Genomic DNA, 27370 nt, shown 5'->3' with positions numbered 1-27370 from the left:
GTTGGGCATTTTCTATAAACACAGAGATGTTTATACAGTCAAATCATCGTACGTATCATAAATTCTCGTATTTCTGGGGAAGCCAGTGCGATTGTGCTGGTGGAAAATGGCTGTTGAGTAGCTCTCGGCAATACTTAACAGCAGGGCAGAACTACTCAAGACATTTTAGACCTGTCATTGAAGGAAGTGCTATAGATCAAGGCATTTTGATTAGCAGGACTGACCTTACAGGAGTAATGTGAGGCAGAGCTTTCGCGTGCCCGGGTGCTGCGGTGCAGGCGCTGCTGTAGCGCACTTTGGTCAGAGGGTCTGCTGGCAGAGGCTTCCGCGGAGGGTCTGGCTTGTGGCTTTCCTGTTGTAAACCAGGAGGCCACGTTAGTCTTTGGAATGGACATAATACACTCAACATAGCAACAGCCAATAGGATAAGTTTGGAGTAATTGTGACCAGATATATTGAAATGAGTAAGCCACAACTTATTTTTAATAAACAGGCACTTACATTTTAAAACAAACATTTAATACTATATTTTAATGATTCTGTTTTTTTTTTTTTTTATTTATTTTTTATTCTTTCCTCCTCTAGAAATACTGCGTGCATCTATACTGGAGTTAATGATTAATTACTGGTAAATGAAAACAACATAGACTGAATACATAACATTGTTGAAGTGGTCAGATAGAAAGATGGAAATACTAGAAATGACTTCAAAATGCAAATTCAGATGACCACAAAAATAAACTGCTCAAGTGCAGTTTGAATTGGTAGCATCTGTGGAATTTTTTTTAGAGATGCTGCTGTGCTTTCATTCTGTGGCATTAAATGATTCATTAATAAAGAACAGAAGTCATCTGCTGTCAGGCATGAGCTAATGTCTCTTCTGTGTGGTCCTTGAAACACTGCAAACATGGTAACATGTCTATTTTGCAAACATGGTAACATGTCTATTTGTGGTCTTCGTTATGAAGAACTGGGATAGATTAAGTGACTTGCTCGGGGCACACAAAACCTCTCCAATATACCCAAAAGTTCACTTCAGATCCATCTGCTATTTGAACTGCATAGTTGTGCTTTTTCTAAGTGTTTTACTCTTTATTATTAGTTTGCCATAACCATCATTAGTAAAATGGACCAAAAAGAAACAAGAGTTTACCAGCACAATCTTGTTAAAGATCCCCTGAAAGATGTAATCAAAAGAAGCAATCAGAGGCACAAATTGCTCCGGAATAAAGTACAACTTATCATTATTACTTTTCAGCATCCCTTTGTTTACTTACTTTTCATGGCAAATGTTTGCTCCTCTTAGAAGGAAATGCAGACTGATATCAGTAGGCATTTTGATAAGGAAGAAAATATGGGAGCTTAAGTAAACCTCATATATAGTCATTTGAAATTTACCACAAACTACATTTTAAAGCTGTACATAACGTCCCTCTTCCTCTTCACTTTCAGCCTAACATGTACTAGTTCTTGAGTGAATCAGAAATAGCAACATGAACAAAAATTTTTATTTTAACTTATTGTTATAGCCAAATCTCATATGAAGTATAAAAATTATTTTTGACTTTCATCCAGAAGACTTTCTGCTGTAAACCAAGTGTCCAGGCTTCAGCTGGGATAGAGTTAATTTTCTTCTTAGTAGCTAGTACAGTGCTGGGTTTTGGCTCTGATGTGAGAACATTGGTGATAACTGCACTGATGGTTTCAGTTGTTGCTGGGTGTTTATACTAAATCAAGGACTTTTCGGTTTCCTGGGCCCTGCCAGCCAGAGGGCTGGGGGGGCACTGGAAATTGGGAGGGGACACAGCCAGGACAGGTGACCCCAACTGGCCAAAGGGACATTCCATACCATACGGCGCCATGCTGAGTGTCTAAACTGGGGGAAGAAGAAGGAAGGGGGGACATTTGGCATTGTGGCGTTTGTCTTCCCGAGTAGCCGTTACGTGTGGTGGAGCCCGGCTGCCCTGGGGATGGCCGGACGCCTGCCTGCCCGTGGGCAGTGGGGGATGAATTCCCTGCTTTGCTTTGCTTGGGCCTGCAGCATTTGCTTTACCTATTCAATTCTTCTTATCTCAACCCTTGAGTTTTACATTCCTTTCCGATCCTCCTTCCCATGCCCCTAGGTGGGGGGATCAAGCGGCTGCGTGGGGCTTGGTTGCCAGCCAGGGTGAAACCACGACACCAAGATAAACATACCTGGCTATAAGAAGTTTGTGAGCTCTGTCTTTGGGAGTAAATATAATCGTGAATATTCATGAAATAATCAGGCCTGGAAAATGATTAAACAAACAGCATGCTGGTAAATACTCTATGTGGCTTTATCTCATAGGGTTATCCTGTTGGAAGTCAAGGAGTTTAATTAAACACTAGCAAAGGAAGCTCTTCAAAACATGATCGTTTCCCATGATAGAGAACTAGGACCTTAAAACAACTCAGAGAAGAAATCTTACCATCAGGATTACTTAACCAAAGTTTACTTTGTGCACTAAATTTCTTACACAATGAAATCTTAATGGGTGTTTTTTGAAGTGAAATATACTGGTTTGGAACAAATTAGAGCACAGCAGAAACTGATACTTTTAAAATAACTGAATTATCTCTTCATAGTTTTTGGGGTAGATTAAGTGACTTGCTCAGGGCACACAAAAATTCTACAGTGCATCAAAAAAACCCACTTGAGATCCGTCTACTACTTGAACTGTGTGGTTGTGCTTTTTCTAAGTATTTTACTCTTAGTTTCCCATAACTATTGTCACTAAAGTTGATCAAAAAGAAACAAGAAGAGCTTACAAGCATCATCTTGTAAAGTACAGTAAACTATACAGTAACATATAAATAGAAGTTGCTTCTGTAATAATTTTGTTAACATGGAAAAGTGTATGAATCATCACCTCAGGGGTGATAACATTTCAAAGAAAAGTAACAAACGCACAAATGTCACCATTATAAAGACAGCAAATAAAAAATGCATCTTTGAACACCATAAAGGCTTTATTCCCTTGACTGCCTTCACTGAAGTGGCCTTTTCCCTCAAGTACTTTTACATCACATGAATTAGTCCGATCACATGAGCATTCAGCTGTTTGCTTGATCAGTCCCTAATTGTTGTTGGATGATTTGTATTTACTCTTCAGTTGGCAGAGTGATTAGGTGCCGTAATTGGGAAGAGGAACGGATCCAGGCTCAGCAGCCCAGAGAAACAAAGGTCTGAAGAGCTTAAGATCTGGTAAGGATAAATGAACAAAAAGAGAGAACTCTCCTTGTTTATTTGCTTGTGTGTTTATTAGCTGTGTCCAATGTCTAATCATGACCTGCAACACCTGATAGTTGGGGGAGACTGACTTTCTGAGAAACTCAGAGCAGCTAAGTACTAATGGGATCCTATCAGTTGCATTTTTCTCCCTGTTTGTGGGGGAAACTGGCTGAAATGTGCTGATCTAGAACAGTTCTTCAGCTGTGGGGTGAGCATCCTCTCATTAAGGCAATCTTTGATGCCTAAGCCAAACTAATTCTTTAGGCCCTCCTATTCCAGAAGCATCCAAGTGAGGAAGTATGTTGAAACAGCAATCATACTGTAAATATAACTCTGATAGGTATACAAGCCCAACGTGTGATTATTTATTTTGTTTGTTTCCCTAGGGCTTGTAAAAAGTCATCCTTGAGTTGATATCCTGAAGGAGAAAGCAGCAAAGTGGCTTGACAGAAAGTCTAATGTAGGAAGCTGGTAATAAAGGGTAAAAGAAAGAGGAAATGGGGAAAAAGAAAAAAAAAGGAGGAAATTCACATAAAAATGGGGATGGAGAATGTGCAATGACTGAGATGAAGCAAAACGGAGGAGTCCTTCATAGAAAGGAGCCACAAGCACCAGGAAAACATGCATCCTTAGAAGCTGAGGAAAGTATATTTGAAGAATGAAATCCTCTTCCTCAAACTAATTATAGGGTGGTATTTTATGTTCTTTATATGCCAAATTGATACAGACTTGCATGTTAATGTGCATGGAAACCTGGTGTCCTGACAAGCCCGTAGCACAGCTCATAGTACCACCATGGCTGTGCCTCCCGGCTTCGTTGCTCCAGCCTTTCTCCCAGCTCATTTTCCCCCCCTGCAGAGCGAGCTTCAGCTCTTCAATACAAAGAGTTTAAGGATGGATTTCTTTGCCAGTTTTATATCAATAACTTAGCATTTAATGCATTCAGTGTCTGTATTTGGGAAAGTATTGTTTTAAATATTGTCACGATCTTTTTACAGCTCTGCTAGGAAGGAAAACGTAATTCTCACACTGAGCAGCTACAAAGACATCAGGTGCACGAAGCTTTAGTTTTTGTCACTGGTTTTTAAATAAGCAACTGGAAGACAGTTCTTGCTTGAAATGCACTGGATGAGAAGTGGTGTCTCCCTCAATCTATTTAGATGGGCACTTAATCTGTGTTAGCCCTCCGTGTCTGAAGCCAGTGTGAGGTGTCATAGGAGAGGTATTCACGGGAGTAACGGTGGCAGAACGAGCCGAAGGTGAGCCCAGCTCAGATTTGCTAGGGGAAAAGGAAAAATACACAGCTATATTTCCTGTCATAAGGACGACCTGTAAAATGGGAGATATATTTTGGTAATAAGATGATGACAGTAGTGGAGGCAGTAACTGACTGCTAACGGTAACAACGGCAAGTGGAAGTGATCGAATCGGAATGCACGGACTGAGCCCACGGTTAGTATAAACCTGCACTGGTTCCTTGATTTCAGTGGTGCTGTGCTGATTTATATTGACTGTGAATCTAGCCTGTAAATACAAGTCTGTTTGCCTTGCGAGAGCACCTGAAAGAAGAAAAAGCTGTTTATCAGTCAAAAGCTTGTTAAATATTAAACTCGGCAACAGTGTGTTTGCTAAGTGATTTTTTGGGGTGGATTTGTTGTTGCGGTGGTGGGGTTTTTTATTATTTTACTTACACCTGGAAGGAAATTTTATAGCAAAATATTAATTCATTCGTTGCTGTCTCAACAGACACTAGAAGATACAAGGTTTGTCTTCGACTCTACTCGGTATGTTGTGCCTTAGCTGTCCACTGCTATAAGCCCAGAGGCAGCAGGAAGGGAGCTCAAGCTTAAATCTACCTCTCCGAAGGGAGAAGCAGGAGGCAGCTGTGAAGCCAGAGGAACGGTGAATGGCTTCAGATACTCTTCAGCACTGTACTGCAGCACTGAGCACCTGCGTGATATTATGAATGTAGCAATTATTTGTAAAGCGCTTCCTCTTGATGACCTGATGGATGCACTTCCAAGACAGTGCTGAAGCAATACATGAAGCAGTACCTATATAAACGAGACCAAAACTATTCTCAAGGTAATTTACTTCTTCCAAGCTTTGAGGGAGTAAAATTGTTAACTTCAGAAGAAAAAATTTTCTTCCCCACAGTGCTTTCTGTGTCTTTAGGATATAAAAAGTAGCTGTTTCTGACAATCTTGAATTGAGGTTATGGACATAATTTGGAAATAAGCCACTCTTGCTTATTCACCAGGCTGCCTTGAGTTGACCCTCTGCTCGTCCTATTTCTGTTTCATGCAGCAACTGAAAATTGTAACCAGAGATATTTTGATTGATAGAGTAACTGTCACAATTAATTTAGGCTGCCAAAATTAAAAGCTTTTTAGCAGTTTCTGATCTGTCAGTCTTTGGTAATGATAGCACTAGAAATCTGGTATTCTACCCTGCACTTTGTATGGGATTTGAAGGGGAGGGCGCTCAGGAACATGAATTGCAGTGGTGCATGGGGCTGCTTTGATGTGTGGTGACAGGATGGGGCAGATAGAGATGCACCATCAGAATGAGAAATGGTTACTTTTTCTTGGAAAGCCTTTTCTCCAGCTGTCTTCTGCTAGTAGGAGACAGAATAAACTTGTAAGTTGCTAGATGAGAAGAAATAGAAGAATTTTTTTTTTAATGGAATCATTTGATTAAGGAACAGAAAAGCACTTGCACGTAAAGTCTTAACTTTGACCACTGTGAAATATGCAGAATAATTTAAGGAATGCAAGAAAATAAACAACAAAACCATTGGAGATAAAGGCAAAAGCAATATGAACCAATACTACTTCAGATTTCCTATAAAATTGATTTTAGAAAGAATCAGTATTTCCCATTCCCCTAAATTACGAGCAAGACAGCAAATGTAAGAAGAAAAAGCTTAAATACTTGGATAGCTGTTAATAAACTGGCTACACTTATAAAAGTTGGTCTGAGTGGTTCAGTGTTCAGACTTAGACAAAATTAAAACTAGATACACTTTTTCTGCTGTCATAATACATGCCGTGGCATCTCAGCGCTCTCACCCCTTTTTGGTTCTGTGTTATTTTTACAGCCAGTTTTCAAAGCACTGCATTTCAGCAACAGTTTCTCATAGCCACATCCTCTAAATCACTGGGAAAGCATCTCAGAGTAGCTCACAAGGTTACTGCAGGAGGAAGGTGCTCCATTTTTGGCCATCCTAGCCAGGTCCAGATAGCTGTGTCTTGAGTGCCTGTGCCTGTCTGAGTACAGATTTGCAGTATGTGCATCCAAATCGATGTGATACTAATTTAAGAACGCTTGGAGATAACAACATTCACCTAATTTTAATCTCGTGCTATATCCAGAATAGCACGTCTACAAAACAGAAATAGCTGCGTGCCCGATTCCTTTGCTTAGACACAGTCACTCCACAAATGCAACCAGAAAGGAGAAGCTGGTGACAAGAAAGGGACAATTTAATATAGACAACTGCACAGACAACTTAATCTGCCCTGAACGTTGCCTTGAGATGCATCTTATTACAAAAACATGGGCTACGAGCTCTATTTAAACATTGCAGTGAAAGGTACATCTGCATGAAATAGTGTGGGTAATTACAAAATCTGCTTTTCAGGTCTGTGCTCTGGAAAAAACACATCCAGTTCATGCACCCCTTGGCAGAACAGAAGCACATCAAGCTAATATACCTTTTGCTCTTCTGCAAGACATCTGCAGCTTGACTTCCTAAATGATATCGCTGTATTTGGCACCTTGCTAACAAACCTACAGCTTCCCCTCCGGTGGGGCAGCTGGCAAGATGAGCCTGTGTTTGCCTGTTATAGGGAGCTTGTTTATACAGTTGTGTCTTGAGTGGTGAAGAGAGAGTTCAGGATCCTAAATTTTAGGATCACAGCCTCAGCTGGCATAAAGCGATATACCTGCACCACGTTTCTAAACTTGTACAAAGTATAAAGGAAATACTGGGGGAAAAAGGCCAGTATGAGATACGAGAAAACACTTAATTCCTCTTTACTACATGCAGATACACAGTAAATATTAAATAGAAGAGAAGCTTAAAGAAAAATCAATGGTTACCTGGGCAAACCTCAGCGAAGGGTTAACTGGCAAGGGTCTTTCAGGCACAGCATGGTGACACGGCGGCTGGGGAAGGGGTGGTAGGACTCGCTGCGGTGTTTTTAATTGTGGCAAATCATGTGTCTTCATGGGGTTACTAATGTCAATGATCTGATACGGCAGCGGTCTCCTTGGACCATCTCTCTGAAAAAAACCCAAACAACCAAAATTTACGAACTTCAAGAGTTGACACAAGTATTGCTACTTTAAAACATATGTTATTTGTTTGCTTTTCTCTTCTATCCTGCTTTCATCTACCTTCAACACATGCTCAACCAGAGAAGCAATTAACAACTTCCGGAATCTTACTCGAGCACTAATCCTTCACTGTTTGGATGTCGTGTTGTGGTGTAAGCCAGCAGGCTCTACCCTGGAGACTAAATATTTCTTTTCTGCACTTGACACCTCCACTTGTTTAAAACTTGAAAGCCCTAAATGTATTTTGAAGACTACATCATCTCCCATTTTACATATTGTTAGTTCTACATGATATTAAGATCATGTAATAATTGTGTTGTAATAGATTACTTAGATGAGATCCAAATTATAGAACACCCCCCCCCCCCCTCCACCCCCCCTTTTTTTAATAGAAAACCCCACAGCTAAATTATTTAGGGACTCACTTTTTGCACGTTTGTATTTTGTGGCTTCACGATGAGATTTTTACTGAGAGATGTGGTATGAACATGATTAGGCTCAGCTGAACTGGAAGGTCTTGCTGGAGTCACAGACCTGCAATACAAACATATACTTACTGAACACAACATTCTGCTTTATAAATTTTTTTAAACAGTAGCCTTTTTTTCAGAATGAGGTTTTGCAAGGACTTTCTGACTTTTTTATAGTAAATATGGAAAGTAAAAATTGTCTAGCACTCCTGCAAGAATAAAAATAAATATTGATTTTTTGGAAACCAGTAGTCTGTTAAATTAGCTTCTGCAATCTGTGGAAATGCAGCTTTGTAACACCCAAGAGACTATTCTAATGAATGTAGCATTTAAACAGTAATGACCTCAAATATGAAAGTTTCAGCTGACTCGACTGAGTTTATATAAAAGGCCATGCAATGTAATGAAGCTAATTCAAGCAAATGAAAATAAAGGCAATACTTCCTTCACTTCTTGATTTTTTTTTTTTTTTATCACAAAAGAAAAGAGGTATGGAGTCAAACCAAAATCTACATTATTTACTGACCATCAATAAAGTTAAACGAAACCAGGAAAACCACTGCTGTTAATACTTGGTGCATATTTTTCTTCAGGCTGGCTCTTTCTAACATAATCACACCGTTCTGCAATGAACCTCAAGGTGACAGCTGCCTTATTTGCAGCTACTTTCCACTAATATCTATTAAAAGTATAATTAGGGAAAATGTTCATACCTTAGTTTCTCTATGGTTGTCTTTTTACTTGTAAACAACCATCTCATGAAAGTCTTCCTTTTCAGATACATGACTGATCCAGCAAAGATCAGGCACAGGATGGTTATCAACACTCCTATGGTTAAACTCTTATTATCTGCAACAAAACACACGGAGTTAACTTCTACCCAGAGCCATCTTCACTGAAATGTACTGTGTGTCTGGAGAGGGACATTGCTGCCTGGGCCGTGTTTCCAACTGCAATGCAGGTGAAGTGAATAAACCATGAATGAAAGACTAATAAACTCTATCCTGGTGCTTGAATTTTGGCCTGTTTTAAAGTTATTTCTTAAACATTGGGGAAAAATCGGTTAAAATATAATGCTGTCCATCCCTTCCAACTGAACTGTTCTATTCTAGTCAGATATCTGGGTCCAGACATGAGCATCTCTGTGTACTCTCTCTGCCCCTATGTTCAGGTCTTGCTTGGGTTGTCACCTAACGGGCTGCTGGCTGCACCAGCCACCCACAGGGTGATGGCTGTAGCAATGCCAGCTGGCACCTTCTTCACGGGCTGCCAGGGTAGCAGACAGAGGCTGAGAGGGAGAGAAAAGGGACAGAAATACCTAGATTGTGCAAACTTTTAAATATTAAAGAACGTGCAAACACGTTAAAAGTGTAAAGTTTTAAATATTCTGTCCCTCAGAGGTAAGCAGTAACGCTAGCTCCTTTATCACCAGATTTTAAGGTTTTCAATGCATTTTAAGACTGGGCAAACAGTCTGAAATCTGGACCAGTGTGGCCCAGCCCAGACAGCTGTCAAATTGAATCTGGAGGCAAGCAAGGAGCTGAAGGGCAGCCTTCAGCAGCGGTGCTGTGTGCCCTCCTAGGGATGCTCTGCTTAGCGAGGGGCTGCAGCCTTCTGTACCTGTTCCCCTTTTCAGAGTGTTTTAAGCTGCTCTAAGTACCTTGCTGGGAACCTAAGTGAGGCACAACGGTATAATGAACCCTGAGTAGAGACTTGCAGCTGAAAGAAAGCCTTATTTATAGGAAGAGCGAAGAAGCAGCTCTGATTGTTACAGATATGATATGATCATTGCCTGGAAGAGAGGATGTTGTGTTTCTTCAGGATGGCTGACTAAAAAATGCACACTCCCACAGTAGGAGAAACATCTTTAATCTTTGCTCTGGTAACCTGTCATCACTGTCTCAGTCTTATCCTGATGGATTTCCAGCCAGCTGGCTCTCATCTAATGGCCTAAGCTCGCTGGGATGCTGGTGAACGCAGCCAGCCACACTGGCTGAGCAAGCTACACGTGGGGCTGGGCGGGCACCTTACAGCAGTGCAGAATAATAAATCCTTCACCATCTCCAAAAGATGAATAAAATCAATAAGCTAAGATTATGCAATTTTAATTAATTAACTCCTCTACCTAACAATCAAATATTTAAGGCATCTTTGTAAGAACAAAAAAAATTATAGTGTCAAACACATAGGTTTGTTTTAAGTCAGCTGGGTAAAATCAGTTACTAAATACTAATGAGACCATGTGCCTTTCTTGACTAAGATGAAAGTATTTTATTGAGCTAATCCTTCTGTAATTGATTTAGAGATGTACAAACTCAGATCATAAGCTAAACCACCTCATCAAGTGTTCATATTTAAATCCGTGTCAGCTATAGAAAATTATGTCCTCTAGCAATTTCTATATTTGTTTATTCCCAGTATTATTAAATGTAGCACTCTAGAGAAAAATGGTGAAGCTACCACAATATATTAAACTATTGCTAAAAAAAATTTCTGTTAAATTGAAGCGATGGCTTCCAAAACACAAAATGCAAGAATTATCAAAGATAGTTTGTCTTGTCCAGTTATTGTTGTCTGTGCAGCATGTTATTATAATATATTTCATAGCTCCCTAGATGCTTAGCTTTCAGGTAAGTTGAAAAAGGACTGTAATGATTTAGAGCAAATCTTGAAAGAAAACATATTACACAAGTAATCAAACTTGTTCAGTGCCTGAGCATGGTTCCTTTGCTATCTTACCAACCAGTAGGTATTTAAAAAAAAAAGATTTTTCAATAGTAAAATCGTAATGTGAAACTTTGCCAAGGAAATGACCATAATGTCATAAATTCAGCATTACAATTCACTGCAGGATATGGCATGTAAAGAATACAGTCCAGTTTGGTTTTGAATAGTCTTATTCGTATGAAAACATGCAGATCATTTTCTAGTGACTTTTAGTTTATATATGTACAGGCAAGTAGACTGCTTGTCCTGTCATACAGTCATACGTAAATCAGAAACACCTCTACAGAAATAAAGTTGCAGCACTCTGCAGAAAAATCGGTGTGGGTTGATTATCAAACCCTATAAAATTCACAATGTGTAGAATTAATTCTTCCTGAGGTTGGCCAGAGGTGAAGTAAGATACCATAGCCAATGTTCTGCAGACTGAACAAGGGGAAACCGAAGTACAAGTTATACAAAATGCACACCTCCCACTGCTATGATATGTGAGAGCGACTTCTGGTAAATGTGTGGAAGCTATTTAGTTTTAATCTGATAAGGTCAGAAAGTTGCTATTTTCCACAATACAAAAGAACCTCCTTAGAAGAAAGATATAAACTATATTGCTGAATTTTTGATTATGCAATAATTTTGCATTTAGAACCATTGCAATATCTGCTCTTCATTAGGCACATCGCTACAGGAGCGGGTTGCATGTGCAGTAAAGTATTTCTGCCCTGATGCATTCAGTGGAGAATGCTGGGGCTTGACATATCTCAAGGTGAATCCAAAATTACTCCTATGTTCATATACCATGGCAACAGGATTAGCTCAAGTGTAGGAGTTAGCTCCTCATCCTTGGCTTAAATTAATACTATTCCCTACTTATTACAGTCAGCTACTAAACCTGACCACGTGTCTTGGGAAGCAAAGAAAGGCAAAAAGAAAGGCAGAAAGGAAAGTAAAAGAAAGGCAAAGAAAAGAACAGAACCCAGCAGGACCACTGTGCCTCTAGTTATGCAAGAAAATTGATGCACTCAGGCTGCCTTGGTTTTGCTTCACTAAATTTTCGAGCTGGTGCCAATGCGTTTGGATTAAGCCATTTGATTTACTGACTTATTTCCCTGTTTTGCAAGCTCATTGCTTACAAGACAACACTTTGTATTTCCACTCTTTATCATGCACACAAGGGGTACAGCATACATCGTACTACTGACCTGCTTGCCTAATTGGCCCACTATCCATGCTGCCACCAAACCCTGGCTTGTCACAGTACGGGGGGGCCCAGTCAGCCTCACAGTGACAGTTCTTTTTATTGTTGCAGACCTGCAAACCAAGACAAATAGCTTAACATGGAAAGGATTACCCTATACATCTGAGAGCAGCACTGGCTGATAAGGCTTTCTAATCAGATAGTGACACATCTGAAAGAAATAAAACTTATAGAAGCAAAGAGATACACTGGTATCTGGCTATTGGCACAGCTAAGATGCCATAGAGCAACTCTGAGTGCAAGACACCATGGAGTAACAGGGATCCTAAAAAAGCATTATTTATTTGGCAGGTGATCATTAGAGTTGCACCAGCTGACAGCTTCAATAATATAAGGATAATCACCTGCCTCTTTAGTCTTATTCTCTCGTTGCCTCCAGCAGCAACATTATCTGCTTTCTAACTTATTTTCCTTCTGCCTTCACTTGAACAAGAGTCCTTCTGTGCCGCTAAAGCTGTAAAGCTTTGCCAGCCCACTTGAACACTCCTATCCACCGAGGCTGCACTAGGCTGCATACTGATTTTTCCAGTACTCGGAACCCCTGGCCCTGAGATGAATCAGGTGCTGGAAGAACTTGTGAAACTGGAACCAGGGCTGAGGAAACCCTCCCTTTGATATCACACCTGCACTGTCCATAAAGATACAGTCCAGAGCCTTCTGGTGAGTTTAACCGGAGTTAAGGAACAACTAGCAAGACCTGATTTACGAAATGCTCCCGGCAGAATGAGAGAGCTCCAAAGGACTGGAGACCTTCATCAACATCAGCCTGTTCCCACTGCCCAGAGCAGAAGGAGCTGGTAGACTCACAGCTTTTTTCCTCAGGAGGTCCCACAGCCCCAAACACCCATCAAGAGAACCATAAACCACAGAACAGTTTGGGTTGGAAGGGACCTTAAGGATCACCGAGCTCCAGCCCCCCTGTCATGGGCAGGGACATCTTCCATGAGACCAGGTTGCTCATGAAAGGCCACTTTTTTTTTTTCCTTTTGCTACTACCCAAGCAGTGCCTGTGTGACTAATACAGAAGCTAAAGCTCCCAGCAGTATCGGCCGAACACAAGAACTGAATGGGCCAAAAAATATTGTTGCACAGGAAAGAGATGGCACAGTCACATGTAGGTGCTCAAACTGATTTTTAAATAACGTTTCTGGGCTTAGGGCTAGTTGTCAATGTGGTCCTCAGCCCTGCGCTAACACTGATCATCACTAATCTGCCACCACCGTGGGGACACCACACAACAGATGAATAAATGGGTTTCTCAGCAAGATGCTAGTGAGTTCATAAGAGCTTGCAAATGTGCACTTTTCTGGCAAGGTCAGCTGGCAGGCGTTCAGAAGGACCATACTGGCCGTGCCCGCAGAGTATTAAAATCTCATTCATAGCTTAGACTGGCTATGGCCATGTAAAACGCAAAAAGAAAAAGATTTACTTTTCAAAGACAGCAGAATAATTAAAAATATCATTCATTAAACATTATTTTTCAGATTGAAGTGCTACAGGAGTTCCCATCTACAATTCCACGAGGTCATTTTTTGTTACTCAGGAGTCACCAGAGGTTCTCCACTGTACAGACATAAAGATGCCGGGCTAAGCCAGCGCTCGTTCCAGCACAGTGATGAACGCAGCACCATCAACACTGCTCACTTTTTCAAATGTGGGATGATAAAACAAGTTAAAGCAAATTAAAATTCCGTCTCAGGAGAAGCCAGAGAATTTTCTATGGCCATTCCGGTGTCGTTGCCACAGCTTTTCACAGAAACAAACAGATCATCAGCAAATCAAGGTTAATAAGGCATAGCTTGACATAATTAACATTTCCATAATATAAACTAGGTTTCAAACCACTTTGATATTATTAACTGATATCATCATTTTTTTCATTCTGCACCACTTTCATACCTATAAAGTCTTCAGTATGGTTTTACTTTATTTTAATACTTTTGGAAATGCTTTTTCATTTGACTCTCTATTCAAAGACATAACTTCTCTGTATCCACATAGAAACTGTATTTTTTGAAATGTTAATGAGAATTCTTCATGAAGGAAGGTTAGACTTACAGTTGCTTTGAAGATGACAAAATTGCTTATTATCATAGGCTGTTAATTAAGAACAAGATAATCACTACCTGATAAATATGTCTTTGTTTAAAAATAATTTCATTTCTTGAAGTTCATGTAAGGGACACTGAAAATGGAAATACATAATAAAAAAGCATTGCAGTGGCTTTGATATATTACAAGCAATCATAGATCCCAAAGCTATTACATTAAATGATTTCTTGTCCAGTGTTTATTGAGTGATTGGAAAAAAGTGTATATATAATATACATATATATTATATATGTGTATATATATCTTATAATGCTTACTCCACGTCCATGGCACTTTGTTGCACATTTATGTACACCAAACACACTTGTGTTCTGGCACCGGCGATTAAGGCAAATCTGCAAAATAAGAGAAAAGGCATTTTAAGAGGAACAGACCTGCTGGTGCCCACAAGGCATCAAGTCCCTCTCTGTACAATCTGCTCATCAATCTATGAGTTGTCCTTTTAGCAGTTAAAGAAGTCCCAGCCCATGTGCTGCATTGACATTATATTGACAAGAAGGACACCAGAATTAGGTGGTGTTGTCTTTGTAAAAGGCTTTGTCAGTCTTTTAGGTCCAAATCTGTGTAAGCTGAATTCTGCTCCCCATCGGCATCCTGGCCAACATGGAATTTCAGACATAGTTCACATTTGGTGGATATGCTGAGCCTGTGTAAATAAACACTCACAGTTTCACTGAAGTGGAACTGGTGGTAAACCACTGGGGTTTGGGGTTTCTTTAAGCCAATTTAAAAACCACTAATTTGCATTTTTGCAGGACTAGGAATGCACCGAGCAGGATTCTTCCAGTACTTGTCTGGCTGCATTTGCGTCTTCACAGCAGCAGCTGATTCCTCAAGGAAAGGTCTGGGTTCCCTTGTGGTGTAAATTAATATAGCTCTGTTTATATCAATAGTGCAAGACTTTTTGATGCTAGTACAGAACTTGGACCCAGGACAGTCGGGATATTTAACTGAGGTCATTGATGTGTATGGGCGCATCATTGTTCTTCAACAAAACTGAGACCTTTCTAAGAGTTTTCCCAAGCTAAACAATTTTTTTTGGTGTCAAATACATAGCAACCATATTTAAAGTATAATAATCATATAGGAAGTAGAAGTAAACAAGTAGCGTACACCAAGTAATAACATTCAATTTTTTTTGTTTTCCAGTCATTACAGGTAAACCTTACTCTGCCAATACAGCTGAAAATTGAGGTAAAGCAAGATTAGCACCATCTACTAATACCATCAAACAAACAAATGACTGATGAAGATGTCAGTAATGAGAAGTTATTCTACTCAAAAATGAAAAAAGAAGAAATCAGGGCTGGAATATCTGTTACTATGCTACATTGCCAGGAAAAAAAGAAGGGGGGGTGGAGGAAATCATCGCACAATTTTGATCATGTTTAACTGGAGTTCAGTTCAGTAGTAATAAAAGTCAGTCACAATAATTAGCATTAAGCAGGGAACAGTGTTGAAGGAGACGACAGGGATGCTTAATCAGGGCACTTATCCCCTGGGGAGAAGGAAAAATGGAAAGGAAATTAGAGCGAATTGGCATCAACATGCACACATGTAGAGAATATGGTCTGATTACAGCAGCATTCACAATTCAAATATTCATAGTGCCGTAGCACACAGAATTTTGATCACATTAAAATGGCTGCATTTCAAATTGTGTATCTTCAGCTTAGAAAACTCAAGAATATTTAAATTCATATTCTTAATCCATAATACAAACGCACTAATGTCCTCGAAGTAAAACATACAATTTCATAAGTATTAGCCTGTGTATTCTATAGAGTGTATGTGTATGATTAGATAGATTAGAAAGATTAAATACTCATTAGTAAAACATAATGGGGTGCTTTCCCAGCGCTGAATTTTCTTTGAAAAGACATTTTATAACAGATTGACTTAGAAATGTTGTAAGGGTTGTTTTCCTGTAACAGAACTGTAGCTTCACTTGGGACATATTTTAAACCTGTTCCCAATACAGTGTGGTAATCCAGAATAATTCAAAAGCATTCAGAAGTTCAGAGGCTTGCTTGAATTTATCACAAACTATCAAAGCACTTTTTTTTTTTTCCTTCTTTTTGCAAGTATTCCACTGAGGGTATGGAAACCTTTTTCATTTCAATAGCTCTTGGACTCCTTTCCATTCCTCCCACCCTGTAAACTCATGGCAGTCTCCCGTCTTTCTCTGTTCCTTTTCTCACAAAAGGAAAACTAAGAATGAAATAGCCGTATGAAATCTGGAATACATTCACATTGGATAGTTCGCAAAGTTTGCAAAACAGCACTGCAAAAATCAGTTTTGGTGGCTGAACAGCAATGGGTTTATATTTTTTCCTACAGTGCACACAGAGATAACTTTTCGGGGGGGGTGGGGGGTGGGGGGGGGAGCCATAATCAGCAGGTATAATACATTTTAAAACCTAAAGTGAACTTAATGACTATTTTGCAATGCTATAAACACCAGACAAGTGAATCCACTGAACTCCTTACAAATATATTAAGAAGCCTGTAATGTATTTTGCTGTATTTACTTTGCAGAAAACCTCTAGCCTACATGGACAGATACTTGGAACTGTCCTCAAAAAATCAATTATAAACTTCAGCAACTTGCATTGCATCTGCAAATCTGTAACCCAATACACTGGCCAAAAGAAGGGAGTAAAAAGTCTGACTCAGTGTAAGCATGAGAAACAATTCCTTTGTGAAAGAAAAAAAAAAAATCCCAAATCAAAACCTAGGCAGTTTAGTACGAAATACTTAGCAGCATGAGGGTAGTGATGTTCTCCGTGTCTGGGAGTATTTCAGAATCTTACTTTTCCATCTTCACACTTGGTTCCTGACAGCACAAGACCAGGATCAGGCATATCATCACCCAAATACACGTGGGTACCTCGACACAGAATCTTGCCACCTTCCTGAAGTGGGATATTAGTTTCTATGGAAACTGCATTGGTACCAATTACAGGTCGATTTGCTCCTCCTTGACACTGGATTTTTCCACATTTAGCATCTCTGAAGGAAAAACACAAAACCAAAGAGGAGTCAAATAGTTTTAGATGTTCTAAGCCCTCTCCCACACCCCCAGCATCTGTTCCTGTGTTTGCAGGGAGGGTCCCTACCTGGGTTCACATTTAGCAAACGAGCTCTTGGAGTCTTTGCCACAGTTGCCATAAGGATCACCTGCAGAATTGACTCTCTCAAAGCAGATCCCAGGAGCAGGTTTCGCACCTGAAACAAAACCTAATCAGAACTTTCATCTCATACAAGGTGTTTTTAATAATGTTCTTTGAGCTCCACTGATGCTTTAGGGGAAGGCAGAATGTGATCTGCATATTGATGGAGCACACCACCACAGTTGTGCTGGATCAGCATGCTAATTGAAGAGCCTGAATGTGTGTGTGGGGTTCGTTCCACTGTTATTTGTCTCTCTTGGCAATGCTGAGTAATAGAGAATGCAGAACTCAGATTCTCTTTCAGAATTTCTCTAGATGGTATCCCTCTTGTGAATCCTCCTAGGACACAAAAATTTTTAGGAAATGCCAAATCTAGTTTGGTGAAGAAAGACAAAGGCCAGCTGGTGAGTTAGCTCCCTTATTTTTACAGGAGCCCACAGGATTGTAGTGAGACCCCAGGAGCTGAAGCTGAAGCCAAAGCAACTCAGCACAACAAGAAACCAAAAAAACCCCCACAAAACAGTTGCAAACTAGAGTACCACGTGTCTGTGAAAACATGACCACATGACATGGCAAAGAGGATACGCTGCTGTTAGCTCAAGCTAATGTACTGGGGAGAGGATGGGAACCCATCCCTACTTTAATTCTTAGTAAATCCACTCCTGAGAGGTAAGACTGACTTGAAAGAAGGGTCGTTTCTACCACGGTGGTGGAAATAGGAATCTGGGAAGACAGGCGGCATCTGCTTCTTATCTACTGTAGTCCTTTATGGTGGAGACATATCCTAACGGCAAAGGAACTTCCCTGGTGGGAGTAGTACTGGAAATGTTTGTGCAGACAGATTACTCATCCTTAAATTTTAGAAGTTAAAAGGTACTATGAGGACGCCTGTTCTAATGTCTTATACAGACAATCTCCTGTCCATTTTCCCCCAGATTATGATCAACTGTTGAAAATCTTCTAGGGGAAGATACACGCATTCATATGAAAGGTCTAAGAGGTGGAGGATCTACTTCTCTGATTTGACTGTTGCAAGAATTAATTAGTTCATGTATTATAATTTAATCCCTTTGTTCTGTTGTGAGTGTGGCTTCTCTTTCCAGCCAATAATTGCTGCTCCTTGCAAGATTTAAAGGTCTTTTGCTGCGCCCTTTGCTACCCCATAGTTTCTTTCCATGAAGATAACCAGTAGCACAATCAGGTCATTGCCACCATTTCAACTACTCCAATACACAGACTTGCTTTGAGGAGACAAAGTGTTAAGGAGATACACTGGCTAGAACTCTTCACAGAGATCTGCTAGATGCATTTTTGTACTTTTGATAGATCAGCCAAACCGAAATGAAAAGATCTGGCAGCAAATGATCCTAAAGGTGGAGAATATGCCATTTGTACAGTGTTCCCTGATTTTTAACAGAGACAGAATATCTGAGTTAATGTTACATTTTTTTCAAACGTTTTGAGCCACTTCCAAGCATGTATGCCTCTAACAGTGGGTAAAACGCATTTATTTAAACCATGCTGAAGATTTCATTTGAAATCCTTTAAAGAGGAAGAAGTTTGTAGGGGTTTTTTTGTTTGTTTGTTTGTTTTTGTTTTGTTTTGTTTTTTCTTAAAAAAGGGGTCAAATTCCTGGAGAAGAAAATACAAATATGATTGTAAATCTTCCAGTTAGTGTGGTTCTTTTCACTAATAACTCAGAGATTAAAGCCTCAATTAATTATCTGCATTTCACAGTCAGAAGCTTGACTAATACTATATACTGCTGCACAGCAATCTAATGCTTTTAAGGACAAAATATTAAAACTTGGAGAGGCTTAAGATGGCACCCTTTTTTCCTTCTAACATTTTTACATACTTAAACTGGAAAACTCAGAAAGGCAAGCACAGAAGGAACAGAATATGAGCTGCTAGTTCCCTGGAGAGCAGGACAAGAGCCTGAAATTCTTTGGAAGATTACGATCAAGCTTGCTGAGTTCAGACTATTTCTCAAATCTGGAACTATTAAAAGGGACTCAGACAGCATTCTTTCACTTCTTTTCATTAGACCACAAGCAATAATCAAAGAATCAACAAAAGCATCCAGACAAGGCACTGTGCGAAAGGCAAATGTAAAATTTCCATTTTCAGCATATAGATCCCTCCTCATCTTTCAGGGCAGGGACATTAACCATTCAGCTTGATACAAACATTAACATATGCCAGCTTTAGAAGGGAAGAGGAGGGAAGGAAAAAAACATGCTGTAAGCAAGAAATCAAGTCAGACTGCATCTCCTCCCACATCTGCAAAGACCAACTTCCTCAAACCTACCTCACCAAAGGAATAAGCCCTGCAACCACATATCATGATGATATGCAATTGGTGTGGGTCTCGCTTTTTTCTTGGCCAGGAGCCTTGTGCCACAATTAGTTCAGCCAGTGGCGTATCACAGACTCATAGAAGAGTTTAGTTTAAAAAGGACCTGTAAGTAGCATTGCAATGACTGGAGGCTTCCCTGGAGATGTGTCAGCAGCAGCCCAGAGCGCAGACACATTTTCCCCAGAGTGGTGTGTTGCTCCAAAAGCTGCCAAAGGCAAAATGAATGCTCATGTCCTGCACTTTGACTGTAAGTGACCTAAAAAAACCTTATTAAAAATCATGGCATTAAAAAGACAAAGGGCTTGCTGAAATTCTAAGAGAGTTTAAGGAATTTATCTTCTTTTTTCACCTGGTGAAACCTTTTTTTTTTGTTTGTTTGGGTTTTTTTTTTTGAATGTAGAAGTCAAGTGTGCTACACATGATGGAAAGCAGCCTGCAGGAAGAGGAACACATCTGCAGCATCCTTGCAGTGCGCTTGAGCTCCAACCAATCATACTTGACAAGAAAAAAGACCTCATGGAGTACAAAAAAAATGCTCCCCTGCCAGGCTTGGAGCAGTCTGTGTATGAAAACACCTGGTACCCAATGATCGTCTGTGGCTTGGAACCCAAAATCTTCCATTTCTGTCTTTGGTATCAAACCAAAACACGTTGTTGCTTGGGATTCAGATGGCTGTTCCCTCCCTGACTGGTTTCTCACAATATTTGGACTTTTTAACAGATGAAAACATATCAGCGTGTAAGAAGCCGAACAGATGGAGCTCCCAAGTTAAAAGGAGGTTTTCAGAGGATGCTGAAGGAAGAGAATTGTAACATTGTGTTTCTGGAGGTAACCCATTCATCATGATGGCACCACATAAACTGAAGCAGAAAGTCCTGTCTTTCTCTATTTTGCTACCTCTACAGGCAAAGGCAAAATGATTTGTGAAAGATTTCCAGTTGTTATTAAGTGCTTTGAGCTGGATAAGCAGAGTTTATTTCACTTTGCAATTGATAATTACAGTATCGTGACCCTGTAATTAAGGTCCTGCCAGCCTTTCCACGCCAAGCCTTATTCAAGGGATTAAATCAGCCGTTTGAGACTGCAGAAGGTCAAAGCTCACCACTGCAGTTCTCAGCCTGTAGATTTTATTTTTTTTTCCCTCTCCAAATGTGTATATTGATAAGCCCACTTCTTTCCCTGCATAGTTGCAAAAAAAGAGAGATGTTCTATACTTTTGGAAGCGATACAGAAATGCTGTGTCATTTCAGATCAGTACAGGACCTGCTGCAATGAACAAAACACCGTCACGGTCTCCTGAAAGAGAAGGGAGAAATTTCTGACCATGGTGCTGATTCCATGAGCAGAGAAATGCTCATTATCAGCCTGACAGCAGAAAAGAAAGATATTTCAATTGAGTTCCCAGCATCATCTCAAGGCTTATTTTTTAAAAAAATTACACAGTGTTTAAGGGTGTGGAAGAGAATAAAACCTCAGTATCCAAGTAACAGACTGGAGTTCTATTGCTCAGGCTGTGCCAAGCAGCACCACAAACAACTGTATAAATAAATATAAGCATAAAAATATGCACTCTGCTCATGTGATTTGCACCTGGGTTTTATATCTCATTACGTTTGTTTTAGTGCACTGATAATGCAAAGCAAACTTTCCACAAGCTCCCCTTAGCCTCTCTCTTCATCTTGGTGATGCCTGTTAGTCTGTGCAAGAGCAAGATGGGGTTGAGCTGTTATTTTTTGCTTTTAAGGAGCATTCTAGTTCTCACTACCTCTGAGAAGATGGGTTAATGCCTTCCACATCTCCAAAAGAAAAGGCCTGGCTATCAATCTGTGATGATCAAAACGGTTTGATCCTACTGAATCCAGATCTTTACAATGCTTGGACAAATTAATATTAAAAAAAACAACCAACCAACCAAACACAAAAAGCAGTTAGCAATGGCTTAGTTAGCAAACTTAGATGGGGAACTTATCTATTTTGCCTATAGGGTTGCACCTGGAAACAGCTGCAAAGCTCTTACACCAGTGACAGGGCTTTGTAACAACCAATGGCATTAAAACTAAGATTGCTCCTTCCTAAACAAATGGTCATGTCTATACAACAAATTTAAGTATGTTCGAATTATTAAGTCAATGCCTGCCATTGGCTCCCCCAAATCATTGCTTTTTTCCCTCTTGGGGAAATGTAGGAAAACCCACTGACAAACGTCTCCTTTCCTTCCCTAAAGAACCACTGTCTTGTTAATGTAGAAAAAGACATGAGTCTAAAGCTGAGAATCTTCCATTCCTTGGTAATCGATAATTTCTCTCCCTTAAGTAGCTTTATCTGCTTATCTAGTTGCTCCTGCAAAGTGCCAATGGAGTACCAGCCATTACACGTGTCTTACCATCGATGTCTTTCAGTCACACTACCATCAACAGCTCAGGTCAGTGCAATTGGATTTTTTTGAACATGAAACAAAAAAGGTCACAAGCAATTCATGCATATTTCTCCTTAAGGATAAAAATGACACGAATTATGGTGAGAGAGAGAGAGAGAAAAATTTGTATGTTCTGGAAGCAGACTGGAATAAACTTGGTCTTTAGGAAGAATTTATGGCTATATTCAGAGGCTGTGCCCAGGTGCTCCTCCCCTCTTCCATACCAAGTTTTCCATCCCATGGCAGGCACGGAATAGCAACAAAATGTTCCTCTATTTCATTTGAATTTATCTGTTGAGTGTAACAAAAAAACTCAAGGAAACGCAAGTACTTCTTTCTGGAAACAGGTTTCTGTGGCTCAGCCTAATGTAAACAAGCTCTGACAATGCTCATCATTTTTCATTAACTAGATCTAAAAATATAAAGATTGATGTTTGTCATTGGCCTACTGGACATCTGTAACCTGATGAATAAAGAAGGATGTACAAAAGAAGCCATCAATAAGGAATTCAATATACTGAATATTATTTTAAGAGAAGTTATTGTATTTTTTTCTGCATGGCTTTCTCCTACTGGGAAAAAGAAAAAAGGAATTAAGGTAAATGAACTATGATCTGTTTTTTCTTTTTGGTACAATTTTTTTTTTTTTTCAAAAAACCCACACAACTACTCCTTCACTCCAACACACAGAGGTGTTAAAAACAGTTCTAATACATTACAAAAATCTGGTGAAAGGTTCAAATGTATCTTTTTGATGTGAAGTCCAGAGACAACTGGATTTTAGAATGACAAGTCTCTCTTTCTGCTGCAAGCAAGGCTGGAGAGAAAGGGGTTTTTTATGTCTACTACCATGCTATTTTCCCAACTGCATAGTCCACCTAGCCCTCTTCCAACTCCATCCTGCATCTGCCAGCTCATACTGCAACCAGATGGAAGTCTGATCAAGTGGTGGATATTCACATCCCTAGTCTTTCAATCTTGTTTCTTCCTTCTTGCAAATTCAATATTGTCCATGGTTTTTGCTTGAACCCTACCTATACACTGTTTGAAGAATTAGTCTACTGGCATTATTTCTATTTCCAAAAATGTGATAAGAATTAAGCCTTTTGGTTCAGGTTTGGTCATGTCCATCCTCCCTTTCAAAATCTTTATCTTTGGGTATTCCCAAGACAATAAAGGTATTCCAGTTTAAGTCTGTCAGAGCTCTGCCCTTAACACAGTCATCTTTCTCATAACCATCCCCCATAGCCTTGGCCACTGGAGACTCCATGCACAGCTGTGCCCATATTGAATAGTCCCAAGAAGAAAGACAAGAAAGAACTGGGGGAGCCCAGGGGGTTTGGAGGACTTGCTGTGTGAGGAAACAGACCTGGCAAGGGAGCTGCAGAAAATCATTTCCCTGACCTTTAGCTAAATTTTTCTCAGCAACTGAAATTATGAACAGTCTGACCGAGAAACTTTCCATGGCATGGGAAACTGGTTCATAAGAAGATTTTGTTTTATATAAGAGAAAATGTCTCTGTATCCAGGGGATTAAAAATCCCAGTATGACTAAGACTAGAGGCTATAATTGTACATGCCTATATGAGCTCATATTAACTCTGTGACACGTATGGGATTCGGAGGAGTATATCAGATGCATGGTTTGTTCCACGTGGGGAGTTTAATTTTGAAGTGGAATTCCTCTAATGTGTTCTTATACCCACATGACCAAGCTAACCTGCTATCTGTATCAGCGGCACTACTTCTTGAAATGTTTTCATGCTCTTTAAAAAAAAAAAAACCAACCCTGTGAATGGTCCAAGTCCCTGTGAAGATAACAAATTCTTCAACAGACTTCTGATGAGGGTTTTGACCAAGGGGAACATCTGCGTGTCATTATATTGATGCATAAGTTTTGGAACAGAGTTAAAGGCAGAGAGATCTGAATTGAAAGAGGCTAAGGGAGCTGAAAAAGTTACTTTAAAAGAAATAATTAAATCTCTCTCTCTAATACAAAAAACATTAAATCTATCTAATGCTCCTCCTCAGGAGAGGTAAAAGTGCTTCTCCCATTTGAGAGAGGGGGTAAGTGAGATGCTGAAGGAGACGTGACTTGTCCCCAGAGAAATGCTGAGTTAATCCTTGCGTTATAGTGGAAGGACCACAGGACATTACCGAAAGTTGAACAGCTTTCCTGCGATATCATCCGTTTAGGATAACCCAAGAACTCATGCTATTAGATTTGTGCAAAAAGGAAGTAAATTCCCATGGAAGAACAAAATCTCTTTCTGCCTCAGTGCATCCTCTGCTAAGAGTACTGTCAGGAGGCAGGTTTACAGGTAACACTAATTAATAAAATGTACACAATGATACAAGAATCTTCTGTTAATGTCAAATACCCAACTCTGTTTTGGGATGTGGACAAACATATATGGTTTGCAGATGAGCAATTTGGAGCACAGGAGGAAGCTTACATACCACTCTGAAATGGGGTACGATTTCAACCTGCCAAGAGTGGTCGGCACTTTGTAGGATGACAGAAGGCCATATTAAAGTCAGTATTAAATGATTTGTCTAAGTTCACCCAGCCGTTTGCAGCGGTGCTGCAGAATGAACCTAGTTGCTGTTGCTCTCTACCTCCTGCTGCAAGAAATGAACATGACTGCAAATCAAGGTTGAAATGAATCACAAAATGATTCCCTCATTATCCAGTTCTCCATTTCAGAAAAGAAGAGATACAGATTGGTACTGTATAAAATTCCTCCAAATCACACGCTTCCCTCCTCCCCCTTCCCCAAGCCTGTTTCATAAACAGATCTCCTCGTTCTCAAACTCACCTTGGCCCCAGAGCGTGATACACTGCTGCTCGTGGGTCTGGCATATGCCATTGTAGCAATACCCGTCCACCCCGTGGCACGCGTGCCCGTCGTGCAGGTACACGTTAGCTGGGCAGTGAGGGCTGGCTCCTGTGCAAAACTCTGGCAGATCACAGGAATTACTTGACTCTCTGCAAGAAATCCCCGCTGGTTTTAACTGCAAAACAAACAAAAATGTCAACGGCTGTGCTCCCGAACAATAAGAGTTATGCAGGGGTATAACCATGCAGCACATGAACAGCTTTTTTCCACTGGCTCTGCACCAACTGACCGCAGCGGACAGTGCAAGGATTATACAGCTTTTTAAATACGTTTATTTGACATGTTGTGAATGGTTTGGCAGGAAGGAGGGCCAAGCTGAAGTTGCTGCAAACATGGCTTACACGGCTCAGGACAGAAGGTCAACCCAGACCTTGGTTCGTTGCAGGTAGGACCCAAGGTTTTCTGCGTGCCTCCTGCAATCATGCCTAAGCACACAGGCGCAGAAACATGTCGGGCTGTACGGCAAAGCGTGCCCCGTAGCACTGACTGAAAGTCAAATTAGGAACCTTTCCATCCATACAGCTATAACATCACTGCAGGGACCAGGGCGGCCAGCTGATCATGTAATGTTTTATGTGTCATGTTACAGCTCACGAAGCCACCAGCCCACTTGACTCTGGGTTCAGCTGCCTGACAGCTTCCTGGGATGGAAGAGCATTTCCTCATGGAAATGCTGCACTGTCACGGGCATCAAGATCTTCTTCAACTTAAATATACAACTAGTCCATGTAACTGTTCCTGTCTTGTCCTGATTTCCCTGGATAACTACATTTTTCAGAGCTGAAGGCAGCTAGTAGGCAATGGTGCAGTGTGCCAGTCTGAACATTCACTTATCAACAGCAGCCACAGAAGATGGGTGTGCTCTGGGAGCTGCACTGAATTCTGACTGCATCACCACAGCGCCTTGGGTAAAAAGCAAAAGGACATGAAGATTGATTTTGCTAAAAAGCATTTGCTGGCTGTTTTGATAGCTTGCTGCTACTGAGCTTTTAGGCAGATGGTTGCCACAGACACAATGGAAACTGGCTGAATGCTTTATTAGCCCATATGCAAGAGATGGTCTGAGAATTCAAGAAGGTAGATGTCTGTGGCAAGTTAGCTTTTTATAGTATGTTAGGATTCCACAAGAGCTGATGGTCTACCATTAAAAATATATACGCTGTTGACAGAATGATTATTTTAAAAGTCTTCCCTAAAAAAGTGTCCAGCATTTGATGACTGCTTGCCAGAGCACAACATCCATATACACCTGAAAAAAATCAAAGCATACAGAAGTTCAGAAAAATAAGAGGTTTTGCATGAGCAAATGAAGTGGCTGCAAATAGCAGAGACACCATTAAGACATCTGTTGATCTGCTCCTTCAATAACTGTTACAATTTGAGAATTTTTTTAATTGCTTACATGGAATGCAAGTGTCTTAATGCTTAGTGATACCAGTTTGCTTGTTCCCCATCCTTGCTTACTGCTCTGTAGTTGGGTATATTGTGGAATTCTGCCCGACCCACACAGATAAGAAACGTTTCCGTTGGTTCACCTGGCAGTCTTCGCAGCAAAGTCCATGTGCACACACTGCTCCTGGCTTCAAAGTACAGGTGGTTGCATTGCAGCACCGGTTTGTACATTCCTAGATGGAGGATAAATTTAGAGCAGTCAACTTTCAGTCACAATGAACCATAAATCAAGAGAGTGCCCATAGCTCTGCCAAGAAAAGCTAGGCATGAAATAATGAATTATGCATGAAATTCTACAACTTAATCCAAACAGTCTCGTCTGCCCTTAGATTCCACAAGTGCAATAATTGTAGCACATACCAGAGAAGCCGCTGAGGCAGGCTTGTTAATTCTAGCTATGAATCTAACCTCAACTATCACAAACAACTCAAGTATGCCGATACCAACCCTGATACAGCAGTACGGTGTTTGATTTCCACAAAAATCAGTGGGATGGTTCCATTGCCTCCATTTGCATTGGTGCAGCTACTGAGCTTCACAACTGCAGCTCTCTATTTTGTGATAGTTGCTCACCAGCCATCTGTATTGCAGGGAGACTGGTGGCTGCCACAAAGAAAGATGATGACACTATTCCGTGCAATCTCTTATCAGGATATGCCAGTAATAGAGCTTTGAGAAATGAAACGAGTATGAATTGCATTCTCACTAAGAGATAGATCCCAATTTCACACTTATGGATTAGATGGTGGCATGTGTGGGGCTTTTGCAAACTTTATTCACAGTAGAATAAGCTAGTAAGAAGTTTCAGAAAATAATAGATTTGTTTTTCCAAGATTATGTTCACAAGCTGCAAGTTACGTCGGCTGTGCTGGAATCTCATCTCTCTAACAAAAATAGGAGCAGACAAAATTGCTC

The 27370-nt window shown here is 40.3% G+C and overlaps 1 protein-coding gene across 1 annotated transcript in view; it reads right to left on the bottom strand.

The window, feature by feature from the left end:
- The window catches only part of ADAM12 (ADAM metallopeptidase domain 12), a 187156-nt gene that overhangs the window by 2359 nt on the left and 157427 nt on the right, over positions 1-27370 (bottom strand). Inside the window, exons 13-22 of the mRNA XM_055818570.1 lie at positions 26539-26628; positions 24923-25118; positions 17275-17383; positions 16969-17167; positions 14413-14490; positions 11988-12096; positions 8778-8913; positions 8020-8128; positions 7358-7540; positions 225-352 (exon numbers count right to left, since the gene is read on the bottom strand). Of these exons, the coding sequence (XP_055674545.1) occupies positions 225-352; positions 7358-7540; positions 8020-8128; positions 8778-8913; positions 11988-12096; positions 14413-14490; positions 16969-17167; positions 17275-17383; positions 24923-25118; positions 26539-26628 (1337 nt within the window). The remainder of the gene's footprint in view (positions 1-224; positions 353-7357; positions 7541-8019; positions 8129-8777; positions 8914-11987; positions 12097-14412; positions 14491-16968; positions 17168-17274; positions 17384-24922; positions 25119-26538; positions 26629-27370) is intronic.

Source organism: Falco peregrinus, chromosome 1 (genome assembly GCF_023634155.1).
Source record: "Falco peregrinus isolate bFalPer1 chromosome 1, bFalPer1.pri, whole genome shotgun sequence".
NCBI classification, from domain to species: Eukaryota; Metazoa; Chordata; class Aves; order Falconiformes; family Falconidae; genus Falco; species Falco peregrinus.
The sequence above is the reverse complement of the archived record's forward strand: the minus strand, read 5'-3'. Positions and strand labels throughout refer to the sequence as shown.